This window comes from Amblyomma mixtum, chromosome 4 (genome assembly GCF_055824585.1).
Source record: "Amblyomma mixtum isolate Tamu chromosome 4, ASM5582458v1, whole genome shotgun sequence".
Taxonomy (NCBI): Eukaryota; Metazoa; Arthropoda; class Arachnida; order Ixodida; family Ixodidae; genus Amblyomma; species Amblyomma mixtum.
The window spans coordinates 90053003-90077741 of NC_143015.1; the positions used below are offsets into that span (position 1 = coordinate 90053003).

The 24739-nt window shown below is 47.6% G+C and overlaps 1 protein-coding gene across 7 annotated transcripts in view; it reads right to left on the reverse strand.

The window, feature by feature from the left end:
- Positions 1-24739, reverse strand: part of LOC149347376 (spermatogenesis-associated protein 20) — a 28471-nt gene that overhangs the window by 2077 nt on the left and 1655 nt on the right. For all 7 annotated transcript variants that reach the window (XM_089587023.1, XM_089587022.1, XM_089587021.1 and 4 more), the window contains exons 2-12: positions 24549-24698; positions 23153-23217; positions 21581-21735; positions 18361-18507; positions 16145-16525; positions 10857-11036; positions 9586-9795; positions 8572-8764; positions 6972-7140; positions 3727-3935; positions 1114-1313 (exon numbers count right to left, since the gene is read on the reverse strand). In XM_089587023.1, coding sequence (XP_089443149.1) covers positions 1114-1313; positions 3727-3935; positions 6972-7140; positions 8572-8764; positions 9586-9795; positions 10857-11036; positions 16145-16525; positions 18361-18507; positions 21581-21735; positions 23153-23217; positions 24549-24664 — 2025 coding nt within the window. In that variant the 5' untranslated portion in view covers positions 24665-24698. The remainder of the gene's footprint in view (positions 1-1113; positions 1314-3726; positions 3936-6971; positions 7141-8571; positions 8765-9585; positions 9796-10856; positions 11037-16144; positions 16526-18360; positions 18508-21580; positions 21736-23152; positions 23218-24548; positions 24699-24739) is intronic.

Genomic DNA, 24739 nt, shown 5'->3' on the forward strand with positions numbered 1-24739 from the left:
TCATTAAACATCAACTGTGCTCTTCTTCTGTCCACAAACAGAACAACACGGCAGATACAGCAGTCACATGCACAGTTAGCAACAACCGAAAATTGAAAATTTCACGGCTGACATCTATCCACAAAATGCCCATGATTGTGAGTCCAACTAGCCACCTAGTGCGATAGTTTTAGAAAAACACTATCACAACCATGGCCATAAAGAGCAATGCAGTAATGCAAATCTTGCCCTACAAGTAAAAAAAAAATCAGGTCTCCTCAATATAACAGGAACAATAAAAAAGAAGAGTGGAAAAAGCAAGTTAGGTGAGCGGATGAGATTAAGAAGTTTGCAGGGATACGGTGGCGGCAGCTGGCAAAGGACAGGGTTAATTGCAGAGATATGAGAGAGGCCTCTGGCCTGCAGTGGGCATAGTCAGGCTGATGATGATGGAAAAAAGCACATACAGCAATAAGCTGCCCGACAGTGCTGCAGGCACTATAGTAATAAACAACAAAACTTTGGCTTGGGATCTAGTTGCTTTGCCTTAAAGTATGCGATAGATTTAGAGCAAAAAAAATGCCGCTACCATCTGGAAGACGAAGTAACGAGCATTAGCTGTTCGGTAGCGCCATTTATTGTCCATGTGATGTATTGCTACATGATTAGGCTACTTTTTCCATTTCGTCCCCTGACATCATACTCACACAATTCCACCTCTATCCACCATACTGGACCGTGACGTCATCATTGGCATGCGGTAAGTGGTTGTTTCTACAATGCTACTGTAGATGGCGCTACAAGTCTCAACGCGAGATGTGCTGTTTTCTAGTTGCTGCCACAGATGGCACTGTGATCTCAGGATGGTAGCAGATCCCATGAAATCTAGAAACTTGATGAGTAAGAACTAATGCTCTTAAAACTAAACAATGCATGATAGACACCGAAAACACACCGCACAGGCGCTCACTCGCAACTGACTGATTTGCTATTTCAAAAAATGAGTTCGACTTGATCTCACCTGGGTAGTGTATTACGTGTGTGCCTTTTGTTCGTTGTTCAGTTTGTGCCCCAGAGATATGCCCCATGTTAACAAACAACAAACTGCAACCTTCTGCCCTGCCTGCAGCTTACCTGCTGGGGTCCAGCCTGCAGCCGCATGAGCCCACACACCATCTCGGGCAGCGCCAGTGGCACCAGTGCCATGCGCTGGCCGTACACAGCGGCCAGTTTCTCGGCACGCTCACGGAGGTCACTCCGGTGCAGCAGCACTGATAGACGCACCAGGTTGTTGAGGGACACCGAGTTGGCGCTTGGTTCTGCCCCATCCTGATCTGCACGAGAAGGGTGCACGCCATCATGGCAAACACGCTTGTAACATGTTTTTGGGTGGCACACAGAGCACATACAGCCTGTTTCGTGTCATGTTTAAACTCAATTAAGACCACTCCCTTTCTGTCATGTTATTAGGCCATAAGGGTAAGGTAAATAATAACCCCAAATCTTATCAAAAAATTCAGGGGGGCGCTTTGTTGACCTAAAGTTCGGTGAGGTGAAAGCCTTAAGCGCGGTGTCGCTGCTTGTGTCACTGATGTGTGGTTAAGATGTTAAGCTTCGCCTCTAAGAGTGGAACGCGACAGCGTCTTGCAATGCTGCCAGGGAGTCCACAGAACGCCATGTACGCTAAAGAAAATTTATCTCTCTCGCGTATCTCGGTGGACACCTGAACCTCTCCATAAGGGAAGGGAGGTGGGAGCGAATAAAGACACCCTATTCACTAGACGCCCCTTTGTTCATTCCAAACCGTCGAGCTAGCATGGCGGAGTGGTTAGCGTGCTCATCTCGCACTCCTGAGACTCTGGTTTGATTCCCCAACTCGACCAATTTCCTACTTCGTTTTATTTATTTATTTTACTTGCAGCATCACTATACCAACCCTTTAATTGGTTGCATGGTTACTAGCCAAAGTACAATTGGCCCCGTTTGAAATTCGCGCACTGTGACGTCACAACAGTTTCGACCAATTGAAAAGCGTGACATTTCTATCGACAACTGCTGCTTACAACGATGAGGCATTAAAGGCTTCCGCCTTCAAAGTCTTGTATTTCACCTCTGAAGGAGAAAAGTGGAGACCGGCAAAAGTCAACGTAAGTGCAGCTTGACAAGGCTCAATTCTCTTTACGTACAGGTTGACAGTAGGCATGTACAGGCTTGAAAGATACGAATCTGTCAAATAATACCTCAAAAATAAACGCACTAGAGGATAACTGTCAAGAAAGTAGGAAAAGAAAAACATAGCTACAGGCCTCAATTTGAACCCCTCACACAAATAGAAAGTGTTTCTTGCATATCAAGGTACAGCATCACAGAAAGTAAAAAGGTCACAGAAATATAAAGATGCAACCAATAACACTGAGAGGAGTGCACACAGCATAAGGTGCAGAACCACTGTGCACTAGAGACAATATAACCAGCACAAATGACTGTTCCAATTTTTTTTGACGCGCGCAGGCTGATGAGCACAATATTATTCAGTGAAACAGCAACATAATAAAGTATGGACTGGCAACCATACACCATCGCCAGCCCTTATCTGACGCCTCTTATCCATATCATCTTGCTTCACCCCCTCCTAGTGGGCAACAACACATTCAGTGTTTTATAATGCAAAAGCATTCGAAATTCGGATGATGTCAGAACACTGGTGTACAGGGTCACAACACATGTAAGCAAACGTGTAACATATGACAGTCATGGCTCTTAGTCATTCTGCAACACAACATGACTCAGCACTTGACAAGTAATGTAGTTTAAGGTGCATAGAGCTTGTGCAAAGTATGCATAGTCATGCCTCGTAGTCATAGTCATGACTCAGTCATTCTGCAAAGTAGCGTGACTCAAGCACTTTAATTTAATGCTTTCACATTCTCACACGTAAGTCATTCTGCAACACAGCATGACTCAGCACTTGAAAATAATATAGCGCAAGCTGTACAGAGTTTGCACAAAGTATGCATAGTCATTCCCCGTAGTCATAGTCATGACTCAGTCATTCTGCAAAGTAGCGTGACTCAGCACTTTAATGCTTTAGTGTTCTCACAGGTAAGCAGTCTTAAAGGTGCACTGAAGAGGAATCTGAACTCGTATTTTCACTGCCAGAACTCAATCTACATGTTCCAAGCGTTCTTAGAAACTTCGAATTTGCCCTGTGCGGCTGATTTCTCTAATTTAAATCAGGCTAAACATCCCGGCTCCCGCCTTTTCGTTGTGAATTCCCCGCGGCCGGTGGGAGGAGTCGATCAACCTTTCAGCGAGTCCCATGGCGGCTTGCTGCTTTGCCATCCGCGGAGTGATACGTAGTGATCGGCGAAAGCAAAGAGTCCACGTGTATTTCTATTTCCGTGGGCCTAATTTGCAGCTATGTAGTCTCTGACTGGATCTATTTATTCACAGCAACCTAAAAAACAATAAAAGTGAAAGCAAAGTCGCCACGCGACTGCCTGAAAGCCACTCCATGCGTTGGTCACCTCCTCCACCATATGCGGGGAATTTTTAAAAAAAGGCGGGAGCCGGACGTTAATCCGATTTAAATCAGGGAAATTAGCCGTGCAGGGCAATAATTCGAAGTTTCCAAGAACGCTCGGAACGTGTACACATCGAGTTCCGGCGGTAAAAAGACGAGTTCAGACACCTCTTCAGTGCACCTCTAAGTGTCTGTGCCGAATTTCTTTTGCAATCGCCACGCACCATCTTTGAGGCGCAGGACGACCGAGGGGTCCCCTCCGCTGCTGATGAAGTAGCCCTGCTCCTGGGAGTCCCAGAAGAGGGCGTCCTGCACGTCCTGCAGCTCCTCGGCCCACGTCAGGTGGGACACGTCGAAGGACGCCTCGTACATGTCCAACAGGGCCTGCACCACGAAGGCATAGTCCTCCAGCACCCCCAGGATGGGCTGCGATCTGCACACAGGGGGAAAGAGAACTGATCGGTGGAACACGAGGGCCCGGAAGTGGCACGAACCCAAACCAGCAGACATAATCCCCACCCTGCCTGAAGCCATGCAACTGCATTCCAAGCACTTTATCCCTTTCAGGCGCCATTTTGTGTTTTGACTGAAATCAATTATCTTTTCACCTAAGTGGAGACGAGGGTCTTAAAACTGACATTTTTATTTATGGCTGGCACCTCATGAAATGCTGGCACACAGATGCATTTTTCTCTTCTGATTCCAAATATGTAGTCATAATTGAGCTGGTGGTTTTAGATCAAAAGTTATCTTAAATTCTAAAGTGTAATTAGGTGATTTCTTACGCAGCTTTAATGTACTTTCTCACTGCATTTTGTTGCTTTTTGAAGTATGCCAGGCGAATCAGATTACGAAGTTTGTGGTGATAAGCTGGCTGCAGCTGGCAAAGGGCAAGGTTAATGATAATGGAGAGATTTGAGAGAAGCCTTTCCTCGACGCAGAATTCCTCCGTGATGAAAAGGTAGTTGGTTGTTAAATCTGTTCACGTAACCTAAGCAAGAAGCTAATCACAAAATGAAATTATAAGCTCAAGAATTTTGACGCCATTAGCTTGTTTGATACAGTGCAGAATCTCCATGACATAAATGTCATGCTGTCGCAACCCTCTGAGATTCTACTGCGATCCTATGCATTCAAGCAGATCTGTTTACAGCTGACGGGATACATTTACAACTGCACGACCACAGCTCACAACTCACAGTGCATACAATATGTGACCGGCAATCGCGATGTCACATCACGCATTCACGGGCGCCTAAGTGCATTCGGAATATCCAAAATTCGACACACTGTACACAATGCACTCCGACTGGGAAACTTTATGAATTCGTATCATCCCAAAATTCGTATCAAGTGTGTTCGTATCATCCTATCATCCGGATTATGCTGTAGCCAAACATTAAAAAGCTGATCTCGTTTACTGTTGTGGTTAGTCAGCAGAGTAATATAGATGCCAAACACCATCATGCCGTGTTACCAAATGTTTTTTTAGGTTGTACTCTACTACAGTTTTGTTAAGGATCGTAGACATTAAAGCTGGTTGGCCTTGCATTTCAGGAAACCTAACAGAGCAAGCATACACAAACAAAAGCAGTAGTTTAAGGGATTGGTAGTGTACGCGGGGTCATTGGAACGCGGCTGGGGGCGCTCGAAGCGGAGCGTCTCCTTTCTCGGAACGCGGCCGCTCGCGAATGAGCCGGGAAGTACGGGTGTCCCCCGCCCCGCAGTACCGATTCGCGCACGTGCTGGCACGAATGTGTATTTGTGTTTGTTTTTATTTTGTGGTGGAGAGGGTGATTTACCCTACGGTAGTTGGAGGGCTGGCCATGCTCTTGATTAGCCAATCATATGAAGAGTGTAGAATGATTGGGTGCTACCAAATGTGGGCCGGGCCTTGAGGTCTTTAAAACCGGCTCCGGTGCCAGAAAAAGGCGTTCTGAGCTAAGGTCAGGTGCTATGCATCTTCGGCTACGCCGGGGCCTCCCCTAGTGTTAGCCAGTTCCACCTTTTTGTTGTTTTGTATCTTTTTGCTGTTTAATTTGTCTCTAGTGCCTGAACTTGTATATGCTGTAAATATCTATATATAAATCTTCAAGTATTCGCCTTACTCCTGCATCTCAACTGATCACAAGACCGTCTCTGACGGGGCACCCCTGGTGCGAAGAAACGCTTCGGTCTTCAAGTGAACAAACCGTCTCTGGCGGGGCACCTCTGGTGCAAGGAAGATAGAGAACCTGTGAAATTTACTAGTAGAGACACCACAGAGTACCAAGTTCCAAATTCTTGTTTGCTAACACTGAAGCACATCTCGGGGCATTACTGACGAAAATGCCAAGCAGCAGCTTAAAAGATACACAGGACATAAATGTAGAGACTACACTAACACAAGATGAACCTAATTCCAAGCCACGGCTGCTTCGATGATTTCCTTTACATCCTGGTCCATGCTGTAACCTTGCACTCTGAGGCATGTGCATTGTCTAGCACATGCACAATGTGCACATGCGTACTACATTTTGTTGTGAAAACAACACTCCGACAACCAAAGCGAGACCTCAGGTGGCCGCCAAAGCTACGCTGATCTTGTTTCAATTGGTCGAAATGGTCGTGACGTCAGAGTGCGCGAATCTCAAACGGGGCCAATTGTACTTTGGCTAGTAACGATGCAACCAATTAAAGGGATCGTACAGTGATGCTCCAAGTAAGTGGCAGTGAGTTGAGTTAATTGCTTCATTAACCAATTCTAGTCAGACCACATAAATAAATAAAACCGAGTAGGAAATCGGTAGAGTTGGGGAATCGAACCAGGGTCTCCGGAGTGCGAGACGAGCACGCTAACCACTCTGCCATGTCAGCTCGATGGTTTCCAATGAACAAAGGCGCCTAGTGAATACAGTGTCACTCCCATATTCCTCCCTTCCCATTATGGTGAGACAGATACATTTCCTTTCCTCAAAAACCAATTTACCCAGAGCCGAATGGGCGTAGGCGTTCTGTGGTTAGTCAGTTGCACCCTTGCAGCCTTGCAAGACGCTGTCGCCTTCCACTCTTAAAGGCGAAGCTTAACACCTTAACGACACATCAGTGACACAAGCAGCAACATTGCACTTAAGCCTTTCGCCTCACTGCACTTTAATTTTTTAATACCAATTTGAGAGACATGTGCTAGCTAATGTGTGCATAGTCACCTGCGTTGTCCAGGTCACTGTATGCAACTTATTGTACATATTAGGACATCACTGTCTTCCATCTACACACTATCTCTTCGTTCCCTTTGCTTCCCTTTACCATAGAGTGGAGAAGGCCAACCTCTCCACCTTTCCAGGCATTCTCTCCCTTGTACTCTGAGAACACTGGCACCCAGCTGCACTCAGGACAGCACACAGATGGACGTCTTCCACGATATTATTTACACTCTGCCTGTGCCCACACAGTCAAGACAGAGGTTCAAAGCATGCACGGTGCTCACATTTGGACGACTGAGCCATCCGCGCCCCGGTAGGTGCTTCGCAGCAGCCTCTTCTGGTCGGCGTCGTAGAGGTGTTCCTTGATGAACGCCACAGCCTTCAGGGCCCGGTCCAGGTAGGCCTGCTGACCCAGAGCCCGAGCCGCGGCCGCAAAGCCCGAGACCATGAGCCCTGCAGCGAGAAACAACAAAGGCAGCCCATCGTGAAGGAGGCACAGTTCCACTGCAGACAGACCAAGCGTGCGCAAACAGCTACAGTGGACACCTGGACAGGCGAAAGAGTACTTATGGGAGCAAAGTCTTGCGCCACACACAGTCAAAAGTATAAACTAACATTTCATTGCCTTTCCTTTGTCTTGTTTTTGCATTTTTCACATTCATTCTTTAAGCTAAAGACGATACATGCCTATTCAGCACACGTGGCTCCATTCAGATTCACCCTCTCTTAACCCTCTGAGTATCATTTGCTCAACCGTACATTCTCCATTCCGTATTAAAAAATGCGCGCTGGAACATAAAGCTAGCATGCTTGGGGTGGTGCTGCCATCTGTAGCATATTTCTAGAAGCTTGTGTTGTCATCTCTCCAGTGGGTTTGTCAGATGAAGGTTGCGGATCAAGGAGCAACCGCACCGACCCCTTCCTCCTGGAGGGCCATGGTCGCTGGGTGGCAGCCAGCCCCAAGCACTCAACTTACGAAAGGGATGGAGGCTTCTCTGTGAGTGAGCATCCCCATATACTTGCAATCCTTTGTTCACACATTCGCAAGGGTGGCTCTGCCATATGTTGTAACACTGAAGGAACTTTTTTTATCATCTTCTTGCCTATCCGCTACGGGGCATCAAATTTACGATGCGCATGCCACTACGCCTCCACGGCCTTGCTCACCGCTCTTAGCGGCAAGCCAAAGTTGTTGCATTGCTTTTCCATCTCTCTTTTGTGAACACAAGTTGCCGCTGTTACATAGTCCAAACCACAGAGACTGCTCCCTCCTTGTGGATGTGTCACTCAACCTTATAAAAAAAACCTGACACTCAAAGAGTTGACTGTCGCCATCATTACCATCAGAAATGTACCACCTCCACACCTATTCACTCCTTCACCCACTGTCAGCACTTCAGTGACAGAAGAACTCAGTCACCTTCCTGAAAGCTATAGGCAGACAAAATAGACTCTTCCAAATGCACACATGCTGCAGTGCTGAAAGACAGCAAAGAAGTACCACAAGGCAAAGTGGCCAGGCACCATCCATGTGCCCCTCCACTATGTCCGTTTTCCTTGCTGCACCTGTTGCGCTGGCCGCCCACCTTACATGGATGGATGAGAGACTACGTGTGATGTAGAGTTGCACACATGACGCATGGGTGTGTGCTGTGAAGTCCTGTCCTGTTCCCCTACCCCTACCTCCGCTCATATATCTAGAGTTACTAAGCACTTCGACTGGCATCAGGTTTTGCACCACCCCAGCTGTTAGTGAAATTCCCGTTACCACAAGGTTAAACGTCCGGAGAAGTTTGTTGTCCCCGGTTCTGGCGCCTGAAGATTTCATGAGCATGTCTCAAGTGAACCAACAAAAGAGCCAGCTTCTCTTCACAGCCCCCTCACCATTCCAGGAGGTGAGGAACTTGTCGTCCAGGTGGGGCTTGGGTCGGCGCAGGCGGGCCTCCAGCATGGCCTCCCTGGCCCTCTCCAGCAGGGCATCCAGTACGCCCACCTCCAGACCAAAGCACGCGGCCACGGACTCCTTGGACTCACGCACAATGAGCACGTTCTTGCGCTTCAGCTCGTCATGGGGGTCCTGCACAACACTGGCTTATCACCCATCAAGAGCGAAATTCGGCATCGCCAGTTCAGCTTTGCACTTCCTGTCCAGAGAAATGAGAGAAGTGAGGAACACAGTTCCTTGAATGAAATCTGTAGGAATACAGTGAACTCTGATCAATCTGACCTTGCTTAATTTGAATGTCAGGGTTATTTTAACTGATTGTGTTGTCCTGCGAACATCAAGTATTTCATAAAGGCTATAAACTCCACAGAACAAATTTTCAGTCCCGTTTAAGCTTCACAATCACTTAGTGAATTCTTAGATAAGCTGCACAATGTTTTATTGTCTACATGAAATATATGGAAGAGTTTTATTTTTTGTATAAGTGCCGAATGCTTTATGTATTGAACTTTGTGTCCGTTTCTATGTTTGTGTCATTGCTATTTTGTATACCACATTACCCACTCCTGTTATAGCCAGTGATCAGGGCTGACAGTAGAAATGAATGAATGAATGAACTAATGGAAGCCAACTGCATTTGGAGATAAGAAATGCTGAGCTCTGATTTCATACATGCTCTTGACGCCTTCACTCGTACGTCACCTACAACACTGCTGGGAAACACGAAATTTCACTGCCCCAAGTTTCATGCAAGCAATGGCCCATAGAATAAACAGGACAGCACTCGCATGCAGCCCTCATGCTGTCAATAGCACCCAAAAGTTTGTCCACTTGCCAACAGGTGGCGTTACAATCTCTGGGCCTCCGAAAAGCTTAGGCTAATCGATACTCAACTCTTTCTCGTATACTGAGACTATGTGCACGTTTGGAGCTCTGGCAGCCCCTGCTCACACCTGCATGGGGTCCACGTTGCCGTTTGGCCGGATATCGTAGTAGCGGCAGACGACGTCCGCCATGCTCTTGTCCGGGCAGTTGGGCAGGGGCTCCGAGAGCAGGCGGCGCACCTCCTGCTCGTCCCACACGCAGAAGGCACCTTCCTTCTTCTCGCGGGCGCCGTCCTCCGGATACGAGTCAGCATCCTCCGCACTGTAGAAGCCACCACTCTGGAGGTGAACCACAACAAAGGGCTCGGTCAGTGCCAAGGGAAACTCTGCCGACCGGAGTCGCCAGCAGATAAGCAGGACAGTTCGGGGTTTCCTTCATTTGGATTCAGTAAATGCAGTGAAAGAAAGAAAGAAAAAAATCACAACAAAACCTATTAACGGGCAGCATTTAAATGATCCTGGCGCATGATGGCCTTAGCTACCTATGTGCCATAAAACTCAACATTCTCAGCAAACTCAGCTTCTTTGCGCCATCTCTTGGCAAGTTGCTCTTCTCATTCATCTGGGGTTTCACTGCTCGTTTACCCTAGCCAGTTTCATTGTTTCGCTAACGAGCCCGCTGACAAGCCTGCTCACGGCGAGCGATGTCCGCTGGATGATCAGAAGCACCTTGCTGCAATTCTCAAAGACGTAGTCCAGTAACCACGTGGCTTTCCCACTGCCTCTGCCGACAACTTGCAATATCAAATTTCAAGATCAAAATTCAAGGTCAGATGTCAAGGTCAAGGGTGAACCACTAAGTGGATCACACATGGTTAGGTATATGTGCACAGCAACACTAGCCACGACTTATCCCAAGGTCGCTTCAAGGTCATTTGGAGGCTCACAGCAAAGTGTGGCTTTTCGCTGCAAAGCTTGCCTCCATGCGTCACTGCCCAACTTCAATGTAAGGGAATAACCACTGTCCAGCTCTAGTGCAGGAAGGCACTGAGAACTGAAAAAGTGGGCAGCGACAGCTTCTTTCTGCCATCCCAGGAGCACCAGACTAGGACAACCCATCAATGCAACTCAGTATTTGTCCTTGTGCTCACTGAAACCGAGCTAGCTGGTGCTTAACTCTGATGGCACCAGCTGAACAATTGCAGAGGCATAGAGAAAAGGCACGACAGTAGGTTGGTGACGGGTGCAGGCTTGTGTTGTGCCTCCTTTGTGAGCCTGTTTCGTCTGTTCAGATGGTCCCATCGAAGCAAATTCTTTCTGTCTCCACCCCCCCCCCCCCCCCAGCTTTCCCTCACTCTCTCCCTCTCACATCCGGACACTGGCAGGATGCGGGCACTGACCGGGTGGCTGAGGTCCCGATCGACGTAGCAGAGGATGTCGCGTGCCACGTCGGCCAGCTGCCGGTCGTGTGTCACCTGGTGGGCCTCCGCGTAGGCCCGGGCCAGCTGTGCCTGGTCGTACAGCATCTTCTCAAAGTGGGGCACGTGCCACTTGCTGTCCGTCGAGTAGCGGTGGAAGCCCTGCACAACGGAAGAGCCGTGAGGGGAGAAGGGCCACCCGTGCAACGTCATCGTTGGTGTCACTCTCATCATTGTTTGTCGCAGCTGTACAGACACCAAGACCATTACATCCCATCTTGAAGACCAGCACTAAACAGACAAAGGACCAATGAAACAGAAGATGACATGGGCGCTGACTAACAACTGAAGGTTTAATGAAAAACTCTAGAAATAAATAAGGTGAAAATGCGCGAAAAACGAAACAAAACAAAGAAAAACTTCAAGGATCACATTGCAGAGAAAAGGCTTTTATCAAGGAATGCTACCTCGTTTCCCTATAGAGCAACGGACAGCTTTGCCATGCATGTGTCCAAGTTCTTAGCGATGCAATAGGCTTTGAAAATTTTGGCGCTGGTCTTCAAGATGAACTACTTCCAATTCGCCCAGTATAGCGTGCTGTTAAAGGGTCCCTGAAACGGTGTCCATGTAGGCAAAGAGAAGTCGAAGTATTGATAGACAGTGAACGATCCATCATCCTACCGCAAAAATTTTTGATCTACCTTGTGTGGAACCAGAGATAACGGCTATTAAAAATGACCACCAGCCTTTTCCCTCTCAACTCGTACACCGGAGCGAACCATAAAAAAATAAAGATTACAGACCGGGACCATGCTCCGCCCACAAATACGTCATCAACGAGATCGGTTTGTTTACTTCCGGTTGACGCGCTCGCTCGCTCACTTTCCCGCTGTCTGCTCACCTGTGTCTTGCAACCGTCGCTGCGGCTTCTGTCGTACTGTGGACCCCGAGCTGAAGGAACGACTTTTGCGGATGAGTGCCGAAATGGGATTTCAGCCTTAAGGCGGGGACATATGTGCGAAAAGTGTGTGCGATTCACTGCAGCGCGCCGTTGTGAACGACGTCGTAATGACCGATCGCAGCTCGTCGCCTGCGTCCAACCTGCTGGATGTCAACGACGAGCCGCACGTGGAAAACGCAACGACGGCAAGCGGGAGCCAATACGAGCGCGGAGAGCGGCAGCGTCGTGATGCCGTACAGCACGCTCCTCATGGCGCTCGGGGCCGAGCCACGCCAGGCCGGCCTGCCAGCCTTGATGCCGGCCGCCGGTGACTGAAAAACGCGCTAGTATTGTTTGTTCTCGTCCATAACAAGCCCTTGGATAGATGCATGTCAAAAATGCATAATTCCTTACGATCGCTGGCCAATACCGAGTTGCTGGTAAAAGTGATGACTGCGATACAAGCAAATTTAATCCCACAGCCGCTTTGGTGCTGCTGCTACTAGGTGCGGTTCGCCTGCCGTCTTCTAGTTCCGTTGCTGAAGGCATCGTGGAAATCGAACATATCTTTTTATAATGGGACGAGTTCACAGTAAAGCGATGTGAAGAGTAGGCCTTTTATTATAGCGTAGGCGACTTCCGAAGCGCCGTCAGCTGTGGCTTCGATCCGAAACCAGCTAGGCCTAGCGACGACTAGGGTAGCATGGGACCAGCGCGCAGTTTGTCGCGCGGCGTTGCCGCAGGCGGTGTTGTTGCCGAAAGATCCACTTTTGCACAGGCATATTGTCATTGCTCGAATCTAGGAAGCATCCTGTCTGGTATCATGGCTGTTTTGTATTTTCTTGTGCGAACGTGAGGTACGCCGAGCATGCCGGCCGGCCGGCCAGCTTGGATCCCGTCTGCCGGCGTCATAAAAACGAGCTAAAGTGTGTTCTTGACGTAAATAATAAACCCTGTGATAAGAAATGTGAAAAATGTGTCATTTTTGAGGATCGCTGACCAATACTGAGCTGCTGGTAAAGGTAACGACTGTGATACGAGCAAATTTCTTGCCACAACCGTCTCGCAGCTGCCGCTGGCCCAACGTGGGGTCCGGCTCGCCTGGCGCCGCTCGCTGCGCTGCTGAAGGAGTCGCGGAAAGTGACCATACTATTATTTTATTGTGAGATGATGCTTTTGACTGCAAAGCGATGTGTAGAGTAAGCCTTTTATCATAGCTCATGCGACTTCCGAAGCGCCGGCCGCTGCGGCTTCGATGCCAAAGAGGCAATAGGCCTAGCGACGACCACAGCAGCCAGGCAGCAGCAGAGCTTGTCGCCCGGAGCGCCCGCGAGCGGTGCCGTTGCCGAAAGCTCGCAACATAAGCAGGCATGCTTTGTCACTGCTCGAGCAGTATTTCTGATAACAAGGCGATCTTGCCTTGTGATATTTGTACACCATCCCAAGCAGCGCTCAGGCATTGCTGCATGGCGGCGAAGTGCGACACCGGTTGTGAGCGGAGCTTGGGTAGAGCGGCGCAGCGATGCTCACCGCTCCGTGTGTCCCTGCTTGTAGTGGGGGCGGCAGTTCGCAAGCGACGATCGGTGCGGCGCGTCGGCCAGGTTTTTAAGGACACACCGTTCAGAAATCCGGCGCTGAATCCTGACGACGACGACAGCTCGCTCACTTCCATCTTTCGGCAGACAGTGCCGAAGGGCAACATCTTGGCTTTGCAACCAACGACACAGCACGGCCGGTCCATTTTGATTGCGCATGCGACGGAGGTCGCGACAGAAATCAGTACTGCGGTGACTCCAAATCGCACCTCGATTCTCGATTCGGTTCGACGGCGGCGCCAGCGGAGTGACACAAGCGGTACAAGCAGACGAAAACATTGAAGTGCAGTACTAATTTCTGACACCCAACACGCAATAACCGCGTAAACATGTATATAAACGACAACTCTCCTTGCTGAAATGCGAAATGGTTCCGCAAAGAGTAAGAATGTGAAGCATCTAGAGCTTTTAGTTTGTTAAATGTGCGATTTCACGTTGGCACCGCGAACCAATGATAGCCCTGCGCTGGTGACGTAAAGAGTACTAAAGTGACGTAATGAGTACAGATTCGGGCGGAAGTTCACCGCCGCTGGTCGCCGCGAGGCTCGGGAGCAGCAGTTTTTGAAAATGTATTATAAATTATCTACTCGCTTTTGATGTATTGTACGCGGCATGAACATTCAGTGGTCTATGCTCTACGTAATGCAAGTATTTTTTTGCCAACCTCAGACACCCCTTTCTGGGACCCTTTAAGCAACATCTCAATGGCTCACTTTTGGCAACATCCAAAGGGAGTTAACAAACCACATCTGCTGCCATAAAGAAACGGTAACGGTGGTGGCGGTATGTGGGATATGAGAGACACCACAGTTAAGGGCTCCAGATAAGTTTTCAGTACCTTGGGATCTTTAACGTGCACTGACACTGCACAGCACGTGGGCATCTTTTGTGTTCCACCTCCATCAAAACGTGACCACCACGGCCTTGGTTCCATCCCACATCCTTGTGCTTGGGTTCGGCAGCCGACCAGCATGGCCACTAAGCCATCGCAGGGGGTCATGAAAAATGCTAAGTCACATAGTTTGCGTCTAGAAGCCAGTCAGAATTAGTGTACCTGCACAGCGCTCTTCAGGACAGCGCTCTTCAGTTTCATTTCGTAAACTTGTAGGATTCAATCCTATAACTGACGGTGATGATTTGATCTGATCTCATCGGATTTTAATGATAAGGGCAGCCTGGTCAAAGACCACTTGGCTAACATTAAAGCTTATTGCTATTTCGGTCATATCTATCTAGTCCTTGCGTTGAAAGCACACCACCTGACATCACATATCCATCTAGTGCACAAAAATGCACTTCCTTTGCCTTGCTGCACTTTTAGCCATGAAATTATTGGAACAGCGTTATGTGCATCGAATTACACATTGTGTTTGACAATAGAACTAGCACACTGTGGCTGCAGTGCAAAAAAACGAATAAATTAATATAATGAGCCATGAAACAAGATGACAAGGAAATGCCTGCAAAGCTCTCGCAATGTTCTTGAAGCTCATGGCAATCAGCTTCTTTCTCAGCTGCACCTATGTGAGTTCACGTAAGTCATCCGAGCAGGCGTTTTCCTCAAAATGATGCAAAATTGTGACCTCAGACTAATGTCGAGTACACAAAGAAGTTCATCACTGATTCTGCCCTGTGTGCAGTTCGTAAAAGCTATGTCATTACGCTACTTCAAACCGGTGCAATACATAAGCTGTCCACTTCGTTTTTAGGCATACTGTCAAGTAGCAGACTCAGCATGTGCCCCACAAAAAGCTTAGCAAGAAGCTTTCCAAACAGCAGTGGACTTCAGACAGGTCAACAGTTATCACGACTCCAGTAACACCTCAAATGACTAGCGAACTTCCCCACATGTACAGCCTCAGTCAAAAGACTCCAAGGCCACACAGTCTGCTTTCCAGCCGTGTAGAGGAGCACTTGAAGCAAAGAAAGGAGGCAGAGAAGACAGAAGCAAAGAAAGTTATTAGTATAGAATAAAAGAGCATAAAAAGTGCTTGGCGCTACCTTCTATATACATGCTACGGAGTATCCAATGGGTGCAGTTGAACAAATCAAAATTTACTGATGTGTAAGCATTCAGAAGACTAAGAAGTGTGTGTTGCAGGCGTTCTTGCCCAGAGTCTAGGCTTGCTGTTGGCACCATCCAATTTCCAGGTTGTCTGAAAATCAATCTTCAATGAGGGCAAAATACAAAAGCACTTATGTGCTGTGGGATATCACTGCGTATTAAATAATCCCATGTGGTAGAAACTGATCACAGCCCTCCACTACAGTGCCTCTTTCTCTCTCACTTGGTCCTTCATCCCCTCCATCAGGGCATGGTTGAGGTGTCCACCGAGAGTGAGCCTTGCGGCCTCCATCACAACATGATGAGGTGTTCATCCTGAGCCCAGTGTCCTCCATACATGGTTCAGGTGTCCACCGAGAGTGAGCCTAGTGACCTCCATACATGGTTGAGGTGTTCACTGAGAGTGAGCCTTGTGGCCTCGATCACAACATGATGAGGTGTCCATGGAGGGTGAGCCTAGTGACCTCCATCACAGCATGGTTGGCGTGTCCATGGAGAGTGAGCCTTAGTGACCTCATCACAGCATGGTTGAGGTGTCCACCAAGAGTAAGCCTTAGTGACTACACTTTGCTTTTACTTCCGGCTGACACCAACCCCAAATTAATTATGATAAGCCCCCCCCCCCCCCCCCAAATACAGCGAAGCTGCAGAAAAAAAAAGGAAAACCTGCCTTGGCAATGTGGTCGTGGATGCCTCCCTGTGCCATCATGAGCAGGGTGCGGACAGTCATCTGCAGCGCCTTCTCCGCGGCGGCCCTCGTCCTCTCTGTGGACTCCCCCCGCAGGAGCACTTCGCGATGCCGCAGGAGGAAGTTGAGGTTGACGCACTGCGGGAACTTGGGGGCACGTCCAAAGCCGCCCATGGCGACGTCGTACGACCGCTCAAGCTGCCGGTAGCAGGTGTCGGCAACCTCAGCGGCCGAAGGGCAGCGAGATGCGTCACTTGCCCCAGGAACACCATCGCCGCCAAGCATGCGAAGGTCGGACGCCTGTTCCAGGATCTCGAAGATGCGGGCGCCCTGGTCGGAAAGCTTGGCCCGGTTCTGCCGCCACTGCGGGCGTGGTGAGGGACGGTTCAACACCATTTAGTAGCAAGCGAGCAAGTTGAGCCAAACAGTAGAACTGCATTGTAGAACATGTAATAAACAAAAGGGTGCAGACAAACAAGCGGAAGCGAGTGAAGGTCAACTTCGGGAGTTTTTGATCTTCGCACATTTTGTTGAAACATTTATCTTTAGTTCTCCTCTGTCTCCTTGCTGTTCACTCCAAAATTTTCAGTCACGTGGCATTTTGTTGAAAGGGCAACTCCAGGGTTATTCAAAAAAAAATTTCACAATACTGAGCGGAGCCATTTTAAAACAGCAAACACAGCTAACCGAAACTCAGTCCACTGCTTGTGACGATGCTTCAGGTGAAGCAGCAATAACATAACAAACATTAGTAGAGAAACACTTGTGTGCATATTGAATGGCTGAAGTACCAACTGACAACAATGAGTTCTTTGATAAAATGCCCGAGACAACTTAGCACAAGAATCATTTTTTTTTTTACTGAAATAGAGAGCAGGTATTTATAGGCTTTTCACCGGAACCAAAGGTCACGTGGCTGTCAAACTTGGTGGAAGTAATCAGGAACAAGAGAACAACCTACACTGCAAGTTTTCATTACAATATGGTAACCTCGTAAAATCCCAGACGGCAACTGCAAGGTTCTACCATGCTGATAATGACTGAGAACATGCCGGCTTCAGCACCTGTTTTGTGGGGTTGCACAAACCTGTGGCCAACGCAAAGCAACAAGGGGCAGAAAGGTGCTCCCCAATTAACTTAAAACCCACTCTGGGCCAAACTGCCACATGAAAGAAATACGTGAAGAAACCGGTGATGATGATGACGAATCGATTTTAATAGAGCGAGGGCAGTTTATTCAAAGAGTCACAAGCCTAATGTGGCTGGTCTGCACAAGGTGGGTCCAAGACCCATTTTCTCCAAGCATTTCGCCCTACCCACAAGAGAAGCCAAGAACCAGGCCAGGGGAAAGCTTGAAGAATGGTTGATACCTGGCAGCACTGAGGATTGCACCCTACACTTCCCACATAAGGGGCGGTCTCTCAAACCACCAGGCCACTGCCGTAGTATGTGAGGAAACTAATTTGCAACAATTTGCACACTAAGCTGCATTTGGTGGGATGTTGGGTGCGATGGGGAATGAAAACAACACGGTGTAGAATGTAAGAATGTCATGTGCTTGTCACGCCATGTCATGTGCATGAAACATGGAAAAAACAAAACCATGGGGGCCCCCTCATCACCAGTTGGCATCAGTCAAACATTATTTCTGGCGTTCAGTTTTTCGTTAATATATTGCTTTTGCAGCAATGGATTCCAACCAACTTTCCCACACTTCAGTACTGCTGCAGTAAAGCAAAAACTGGTAGAGTTTAACGTAGTTAAACCGAGTAGTCCTGCGAAAGCAGGAGTTTATTCTTCAACTGGAGGGGGGCACTTAAACTCCGCCTTAGGGGTGTGGCATGATATCTTCAGTGGGTTAATGCCCATATACCATATATGCCTCTCTTAACATCCTCTACTTAACATTTTCAGATTGCGGTGAGTCCTCATACCACTACAGATGGCTGTTTCTATCACAGCACCAGCAGAAATTGTGCAACCCATGCTGCTGGCGTGACGCTCCTCTGAACTTACCCAAGCTTACCTGCATCTCTAGTAAGCTCGGGTAGTAACTCAAGTTGCTAGGCAACGGCAGAAGATCGTACATACATACGTACAGTTATAAGATTCTTGGTCAGTGTTGGTGAGCATATGAGTGTTTTCGCACTAAAACAGTAAAACGTAGCCAGCCAATGTGGCCAGCCAATCTGTTGTACCTGCTGGGCAATGCTGGTCAGTAGAGTCTTGAAGCCAGGCTGGCCATAGTACCGGTCCTCGGGCGGGAAGTAGGTGCCCCCGACAATCGGCTTCAGGTCGGGCGTCAGCCACACACTCATGGGCCATCCACCACCCCCTGATATAGCCTGGAAAAGGTTAGGGCCGCTGACACAATGCGCACTCACATGTAGATCTAACAAGAGCCGGCTTTGCAAGTTTTCCCCTATTTACACTGCCAATTTGATTCCTATGCAAACTGCACTTTGAAATATATTCCCAATCTAAACAAACCGTTCCTCTCATTATATTGCATGGCATCAATTCTTATCTTTAGTTCTTCCTAATTTTCTACTCCTCAAATTTTGACTTTACGGTTGTAGCGCAAATAAGAATTCAGCGATGGCTAGAGTAAACGCTGTCAATTTTTTTTTTTTTTTTCCAATCTCTGCCTCTTTCATGCCTTTCTTAATTCCTTCCTTCATGGCACTGTACAGCTGTCCACTCACTGTAAAACGGCTATCGCGCCATTCCTTACAACACACTTATAGATGTGCCGATGTATATACGCTCTAAGGCTTTGGCAGAGCAAGGGTGATCATGCCCCGAGCTATGCCTTAAATAAAATGCGGCCCCATACCACAGCAAAATTTCGAGAGGCCCTCATTACTGCACACTTCCTATGATCTGACAATTATATTGACTCAAAGCTCCCTCAAACATAGCTGGATCAAGATTTAAGCCCACTGGCAATGAAGCAAAAAACACTGCAATGATATGTCAGTGATGCTGGAATGAACGTTTCTGCCCTGCAAACTACGCCGCAAAATCAAGATGAAGCTTGCAAGCCTTTGGCTTGAACTTCGCCACGATTTCTTTACTTCGAGCAACTCATGACATGGGGTGTCATCGTACAGTTAGCACCAACGTCGCAGCAGCTAACATGCAAACAAGCGGCAAATGCAGTGTTGAGAGCAAAAGCCTCCAGTGCACACGAAAATCAATCCAGGTGCGTAGGCATTATGCCTGGCAACAATCACCTCATTCAACTATACCATGTATTTGAGGATACAAGAGTGACCTTCACCTCCAAAAGTGCAGTCCCCAGACACTCACCCATAACCAAGCATTTAAGCTTTGGTTGCCACTGACAAGTCCTTCGAACTTCTGCCCTTGGTAGTACAAGCCCGATTAATATGAAGGTAATCACTTAGGACGAAGCTACTCAGATAACTGCAGCTGATATTTGCAGAAAGGCCCAACAAAATGCTATGCGGGCATAGCTGGCCCTTTCATTCCTCTATATCAAAGGCTTTCGATATTTTTAGGCTAGAGGAACTCCAGACAACTTTCAAAAGGTGGCTGAGAAACCCCACGTCAATGGGTTTATGTCCCACCTTGCCTGACATGCATGCAAAAAAGAACATGCGGATGCAAGGCCCCTCAAGAAATGCCTGAATTCTATTAATAATGACTGGATGTATAGTGAAACATTATGCTACAAGCAATTACAACATGATCAGTTTCAAAATAAAAGTGGTTAAAGGAAAGGCAGAGGTTGAGGCTTCCACGAATTTAGACTAGGTTAGGTTAAGGTTAGGTTAGGTTAGGTTAGGTTAAGGTTAGGCAGGTTAAGGTTAAGTTTGGTTAAGGTAAGGTTACATTAAGGTTAGGTTAGGTTAAGGTTTAGGTTAGGTTAAGGGTAGTAAACCTTGACCTAACCTATACTTTAACCTAACCTAACCTTAAGGGTAGTAAACCTTGACCTAACCTAAACTTTAACCTAACGTAACAGTAAAGATTCTTCAAAGGAAGGTTCACAAACCCTTCCTCTAGTTAATTCGGTGTGAAGGAAGACCAGGAGGCGTTTCTTGTAGATGATGATAGATATAAAAGAAGCATATATTCACAGCACATACAACACACATGTACAAGGAGTAAAACTGGAAAACAGAAGAAATGAATTTACCAAAAGAAAAACAAACTGCGCTACTTTACTCTTCTACCTAGCAGGTTAGAGCCTAAGAAGCAGAATGTTACATGCTAAGCATGGAGCCCCAGCTCAGGCTGGACTCCATCCGTTCACTTCGGTTTTTATAACTGTAACAAACAAAGAAATGGGGCGGTGATTTTCAGTGGCCCGCCCCAAACATCAATTCTCCAATCATTGACCTACCCCGTGGGTTGAGCTCAGCCTCAAACCCAGGGTCTCGCTAAGAAAACAAAAATAAAGAACAAATACAACACTACTCTTTCGTCGGAAAGAGCATGCACGTCCTCTCCCGTTGGGGCTCTCCTTCCGACCTGTCCCAAGCACACACCCCCCCCCCCCTCTCCACTCGCACTGCAAGTCAAGATCTTGGTACAGATGCGTACCCCCTGTCCTCAGTGCTTGTCATATGCAAACAATAGATGAGAGAGAAGCCGGTACGGCACAGACGGTGGGGCGCTCGGACAAGGGTGATCGATGAGCGGGCGGATAAAAGTGAGGAATGCATGTCGTTCCCAACGTCGCCAGGAAAATGCTCGAATCGTCCTTTCCTGGGCTCTCTCGGTCGGCTCGGCATACCAGCTACGACAGGGTTCCTGTTTTCCCCCACAAATTGATAGAGACACCGTGAAGATAGCAGTGCGTCAAAAGACGAACTCCCTACTGCACTGTGCTTGGAGGGGCTTTCGTTCATAATGGACAGCCCCTTCCGCGGGGGCAGCGCCCTGCACCGTGGTAGCTGGAAATGAGCGTTGACCCATCAGGCGCCTTTCCGACGTTAGCGGGGGATAGGGGTGGGGGGCGCCCTGAAGGTAGCGGCGGTGCTGTCGTCCACAATCGCGAGGGCAGCGCCCTACACAGTAGTTGCAGCTAGAATTTAGCAGCGGCCTTACAGTAACCTTATCGTAACCTAAACCTCAACCTAACCTAAACCATAACCTAACCTTTAGACACTTGAGGAACCCCAAAAGCACTACAAGGTACTCAAGGGTCTCGTCAAAGCCCCAGTTTGAGAGCCCTCCTCTGATTATTACCACCACTTTCTTTGGCGAGTAAGGAATCTCCACACCAGAAAAAAATTACTAGTCTTGGTCAGCCGACGCGCAACCAATCAGTCTCACAGTGGTGCTAGCTGGTCACCTGGATGTCACGCACAGTCGCACAAGCTTTTCTCAGAAACTGCCGACTCAAGCAAAAGGTACTAACTCAGCACGGCTGTCACACACACACACCTGGATGTAGGTCATGTAGACACGGTCAATGTCGGGCCGCTCCTCGCGGTCCACCTTGACGTTGACAAAGTGCTCGTTCATGATCTTGGCAATCTCCTCGCTCTCAAACGACTCCCGCTCCATCACGTGGCACCAGTGGCAGGTGGAGTAGCCCACTGCACAATGGTGAAACACCATGAAAGCAACAACCGGGCTTTGGCACTGGATGACACTGCAGTGCGCGTAACCTCTTGAAAAATTAAGTTTTTTTCAGATGTGCGGTCCTCCGGAAAATTCTCACACCACCAATTTTATGGTCCTGCATGGGCTACACTAAGTCTAAATGTAAGAACGCCTGAAAGAGCACAGTAAGGATGCCTGAGAGAAAAAGTTAGAAATCACAACTTCAGTGCAAAACAAACATACAAAAGCTCGCTTTTTCAAAGCATAAAAGAGCTGCACAAAAACTTCTACCAGAGTTATAATTGTGTTAATAAATTGCTGTTCCTTATCATCCTCATCAGCCGGACTACGCAAACTGCAGGACAAATTCCTCTTCTATCTCTCTCCAATCAACCCAGTCCTATTGATTGATGATTTCATTTTAATGATGCAATGGTAGCTTGGCCAACGAGTGCCATGGCATGAGGCATTTTTCTTTCCACTAGGTGGGGTCATGGACTCATTTTCTAAGCATTTCACCCCAGATAAGCCGAGCATCAGGCCAGGGAAAAGCATGTACCCATTGGGAACCGGCATGTACCCAGCGACACCTGGGAAGCAAACCATGCACCTCTCCAAATTGATTTCGGTTCTTTAACATGCACTGACATCACACAGCACAAAGGGCAATCAGCTTCCGACACTTGCCCAAACCTTTATCAGCCCCAACAACATCATGTAATACGTTGTGAGCAACTAAATAAAAACTGACACGTGCCTCCAACTTTTGGCTCTACAAGCACTACAGTAAGTGCACAACAGAGAATTTTATGCAATCATACAAGCTTTGGCGCTTATCCGAGGTCTTCTCTTCCCTTATGCACAGTAGTGTCCCTTATGCACAGTAGTGTGCCTGCAAAAATTGCGAGGCACGAATGCATGAAGCAGTAATACATACTAAACAGCATGCATTTAACACCGATCGTAGCATCAGCAGGGATTCAATAAGTCTACATTTCATCCAGAAATACACTTTCGAGGTCATAGATATTAACGAGGTTGCACAGCAGTACTGCAATGATTGTGCTGTCATATGATACGCAAGAAATCCAGTCAACATACCTGCCCTATAGCACAAACTCATGATAATCAGCAGACACTTCACCAGCAAAAAAAAAACGGCATCACAACCAACTGTGGACAATTTCGTTACACCATTCTGTGCCCACCGCTAACAAGCAGCTCTAAGACACTACAGAAGTGCTTCATGCAGTATAAAAACGGCTGGTATGTTTTTCGTCACAAAACATTTAGACAACCATAAGCTATCCCTGTTTAATTGAAAGCACCCAGACTCTAACCAAGCATGTTCACAGGCTGCCTTTATGTTAACCACACTCACAGATGAAGTCTCCTGAGGGGTGAGCTCACCTGATAAAAAAATGAGTTTGTCCTCGGCTTTGGCCTTGGCAAAGGCTTCTTTACCCCAGGGGTACCTGATGAAGAGATGGACACTTCCGTTCAGCAGCCCATTTCCTCACTTTGTGCATTCGTTACATGTCATTATCAGGGTTCAGAAAAGCACACCTTGGCAAATTCACAGTTTCTTCAACAAGACGAAATGCTCTGAATAATATCAGAAATGGGTCTCTGAATAATATCAGAAATTGGTTTTGAGGGAAGGAAAGGCATAGTAACTGTCTCATGTTCAATGGACACCTCAACCATGCCTTGAGGGAAGGGAGGAAGGTGGGAGGAAAAGAAGAAAGAGGGCGCTGTAGTAGAAAAAACTGGATTAATTTCAGACACCTGGGGTTCTTTACCATGCATTGACATCGCACAGCACACGGACATCTTTTGCGTTTCGACTAGAATTTGATTTTGCGTTTGTATCCACTAACAGCAAAATTACTATCTGCACAAGTCACTGTTACATACTTTCGTTACCCATTCCCTGCACTTGCACCAACACACAATCTGGCGGGCTATTTGGTGGGAATCCATACGATTTCAGCACCGCGAACACGGTTAGGAAAAGACAGAAGGCGGACAGGTCAGCGCTCTGTCCTGTCCGCCTTCTGTCTTTTCCTAACCGTGTTCACGCTGCTGAAATCGTATGACTTGCATCAAGCTACAGGATTTGTATCTCGGTGCAAGTACCCTCACTACCGATCCCCAAGCTTGGACCACTCTTTCAAGGTTGAGCCATACACATTCATAACAGGTAGATTCAACTACCGATTTTTTGTATGGACCACCCGTGATTGAAATTCTGTGTTGACAGATGCAGTGCACTGTAAAAATTTCTACTTGTTTTACGAGATGCTAGCCCAACATTGCTAGTTAAACATAATATTTTAGAAGATGTACCCTCAAATGACAATAAACTGAATTGAAATGAACAAATAAGCGGTCATATTATGGAGTAGGGACAAAGAGAAGCACTCACAACGCAAGCTCACAAAGGTGTTCATATTAACAACCATACACGATCAACGCACAAATTTTCATGTACGCAACTAGCTCTGGAATGCAAAGCAGCCCAAAACAGACCAAACAGTATTGATGATAATAAGGGGCCTATATCAACAATAATAACTTTATTCCAACAAAAATAATAATAGAAAAGTCGAGGGAGAAACCCTTTACAAGCCCTTGGCTCCTTCGTGAAAACTGGCAGCAAAATGCTGAGTATACTGTGCCCCTCGTATCACACTTAGTACACGGAACACTTAATTGGCGCACACCAGCTAAAAAGCCTGTGTCAGTGCTTAGCACGAAAATGCCAATTCCATACTTGGGCTTAAGCATGAAGTTTTCTGCTCACCAGTCAACTGGGTTACTGGCATGTTGCAGGAGGTAAGGGGACTTTTCATTGGCTAGCCGGTTCTTCTTACAGCTGGCTGTGGTTGAAGCAGGCGCTGAAGAAGTTGACGCAGCCATCTTGGCGGAAGAAAGTAACGGTCGCCCAGAGCGCCTGTAAAGTTGTTGACAAGGCAGATTAGATAGGCACACAAT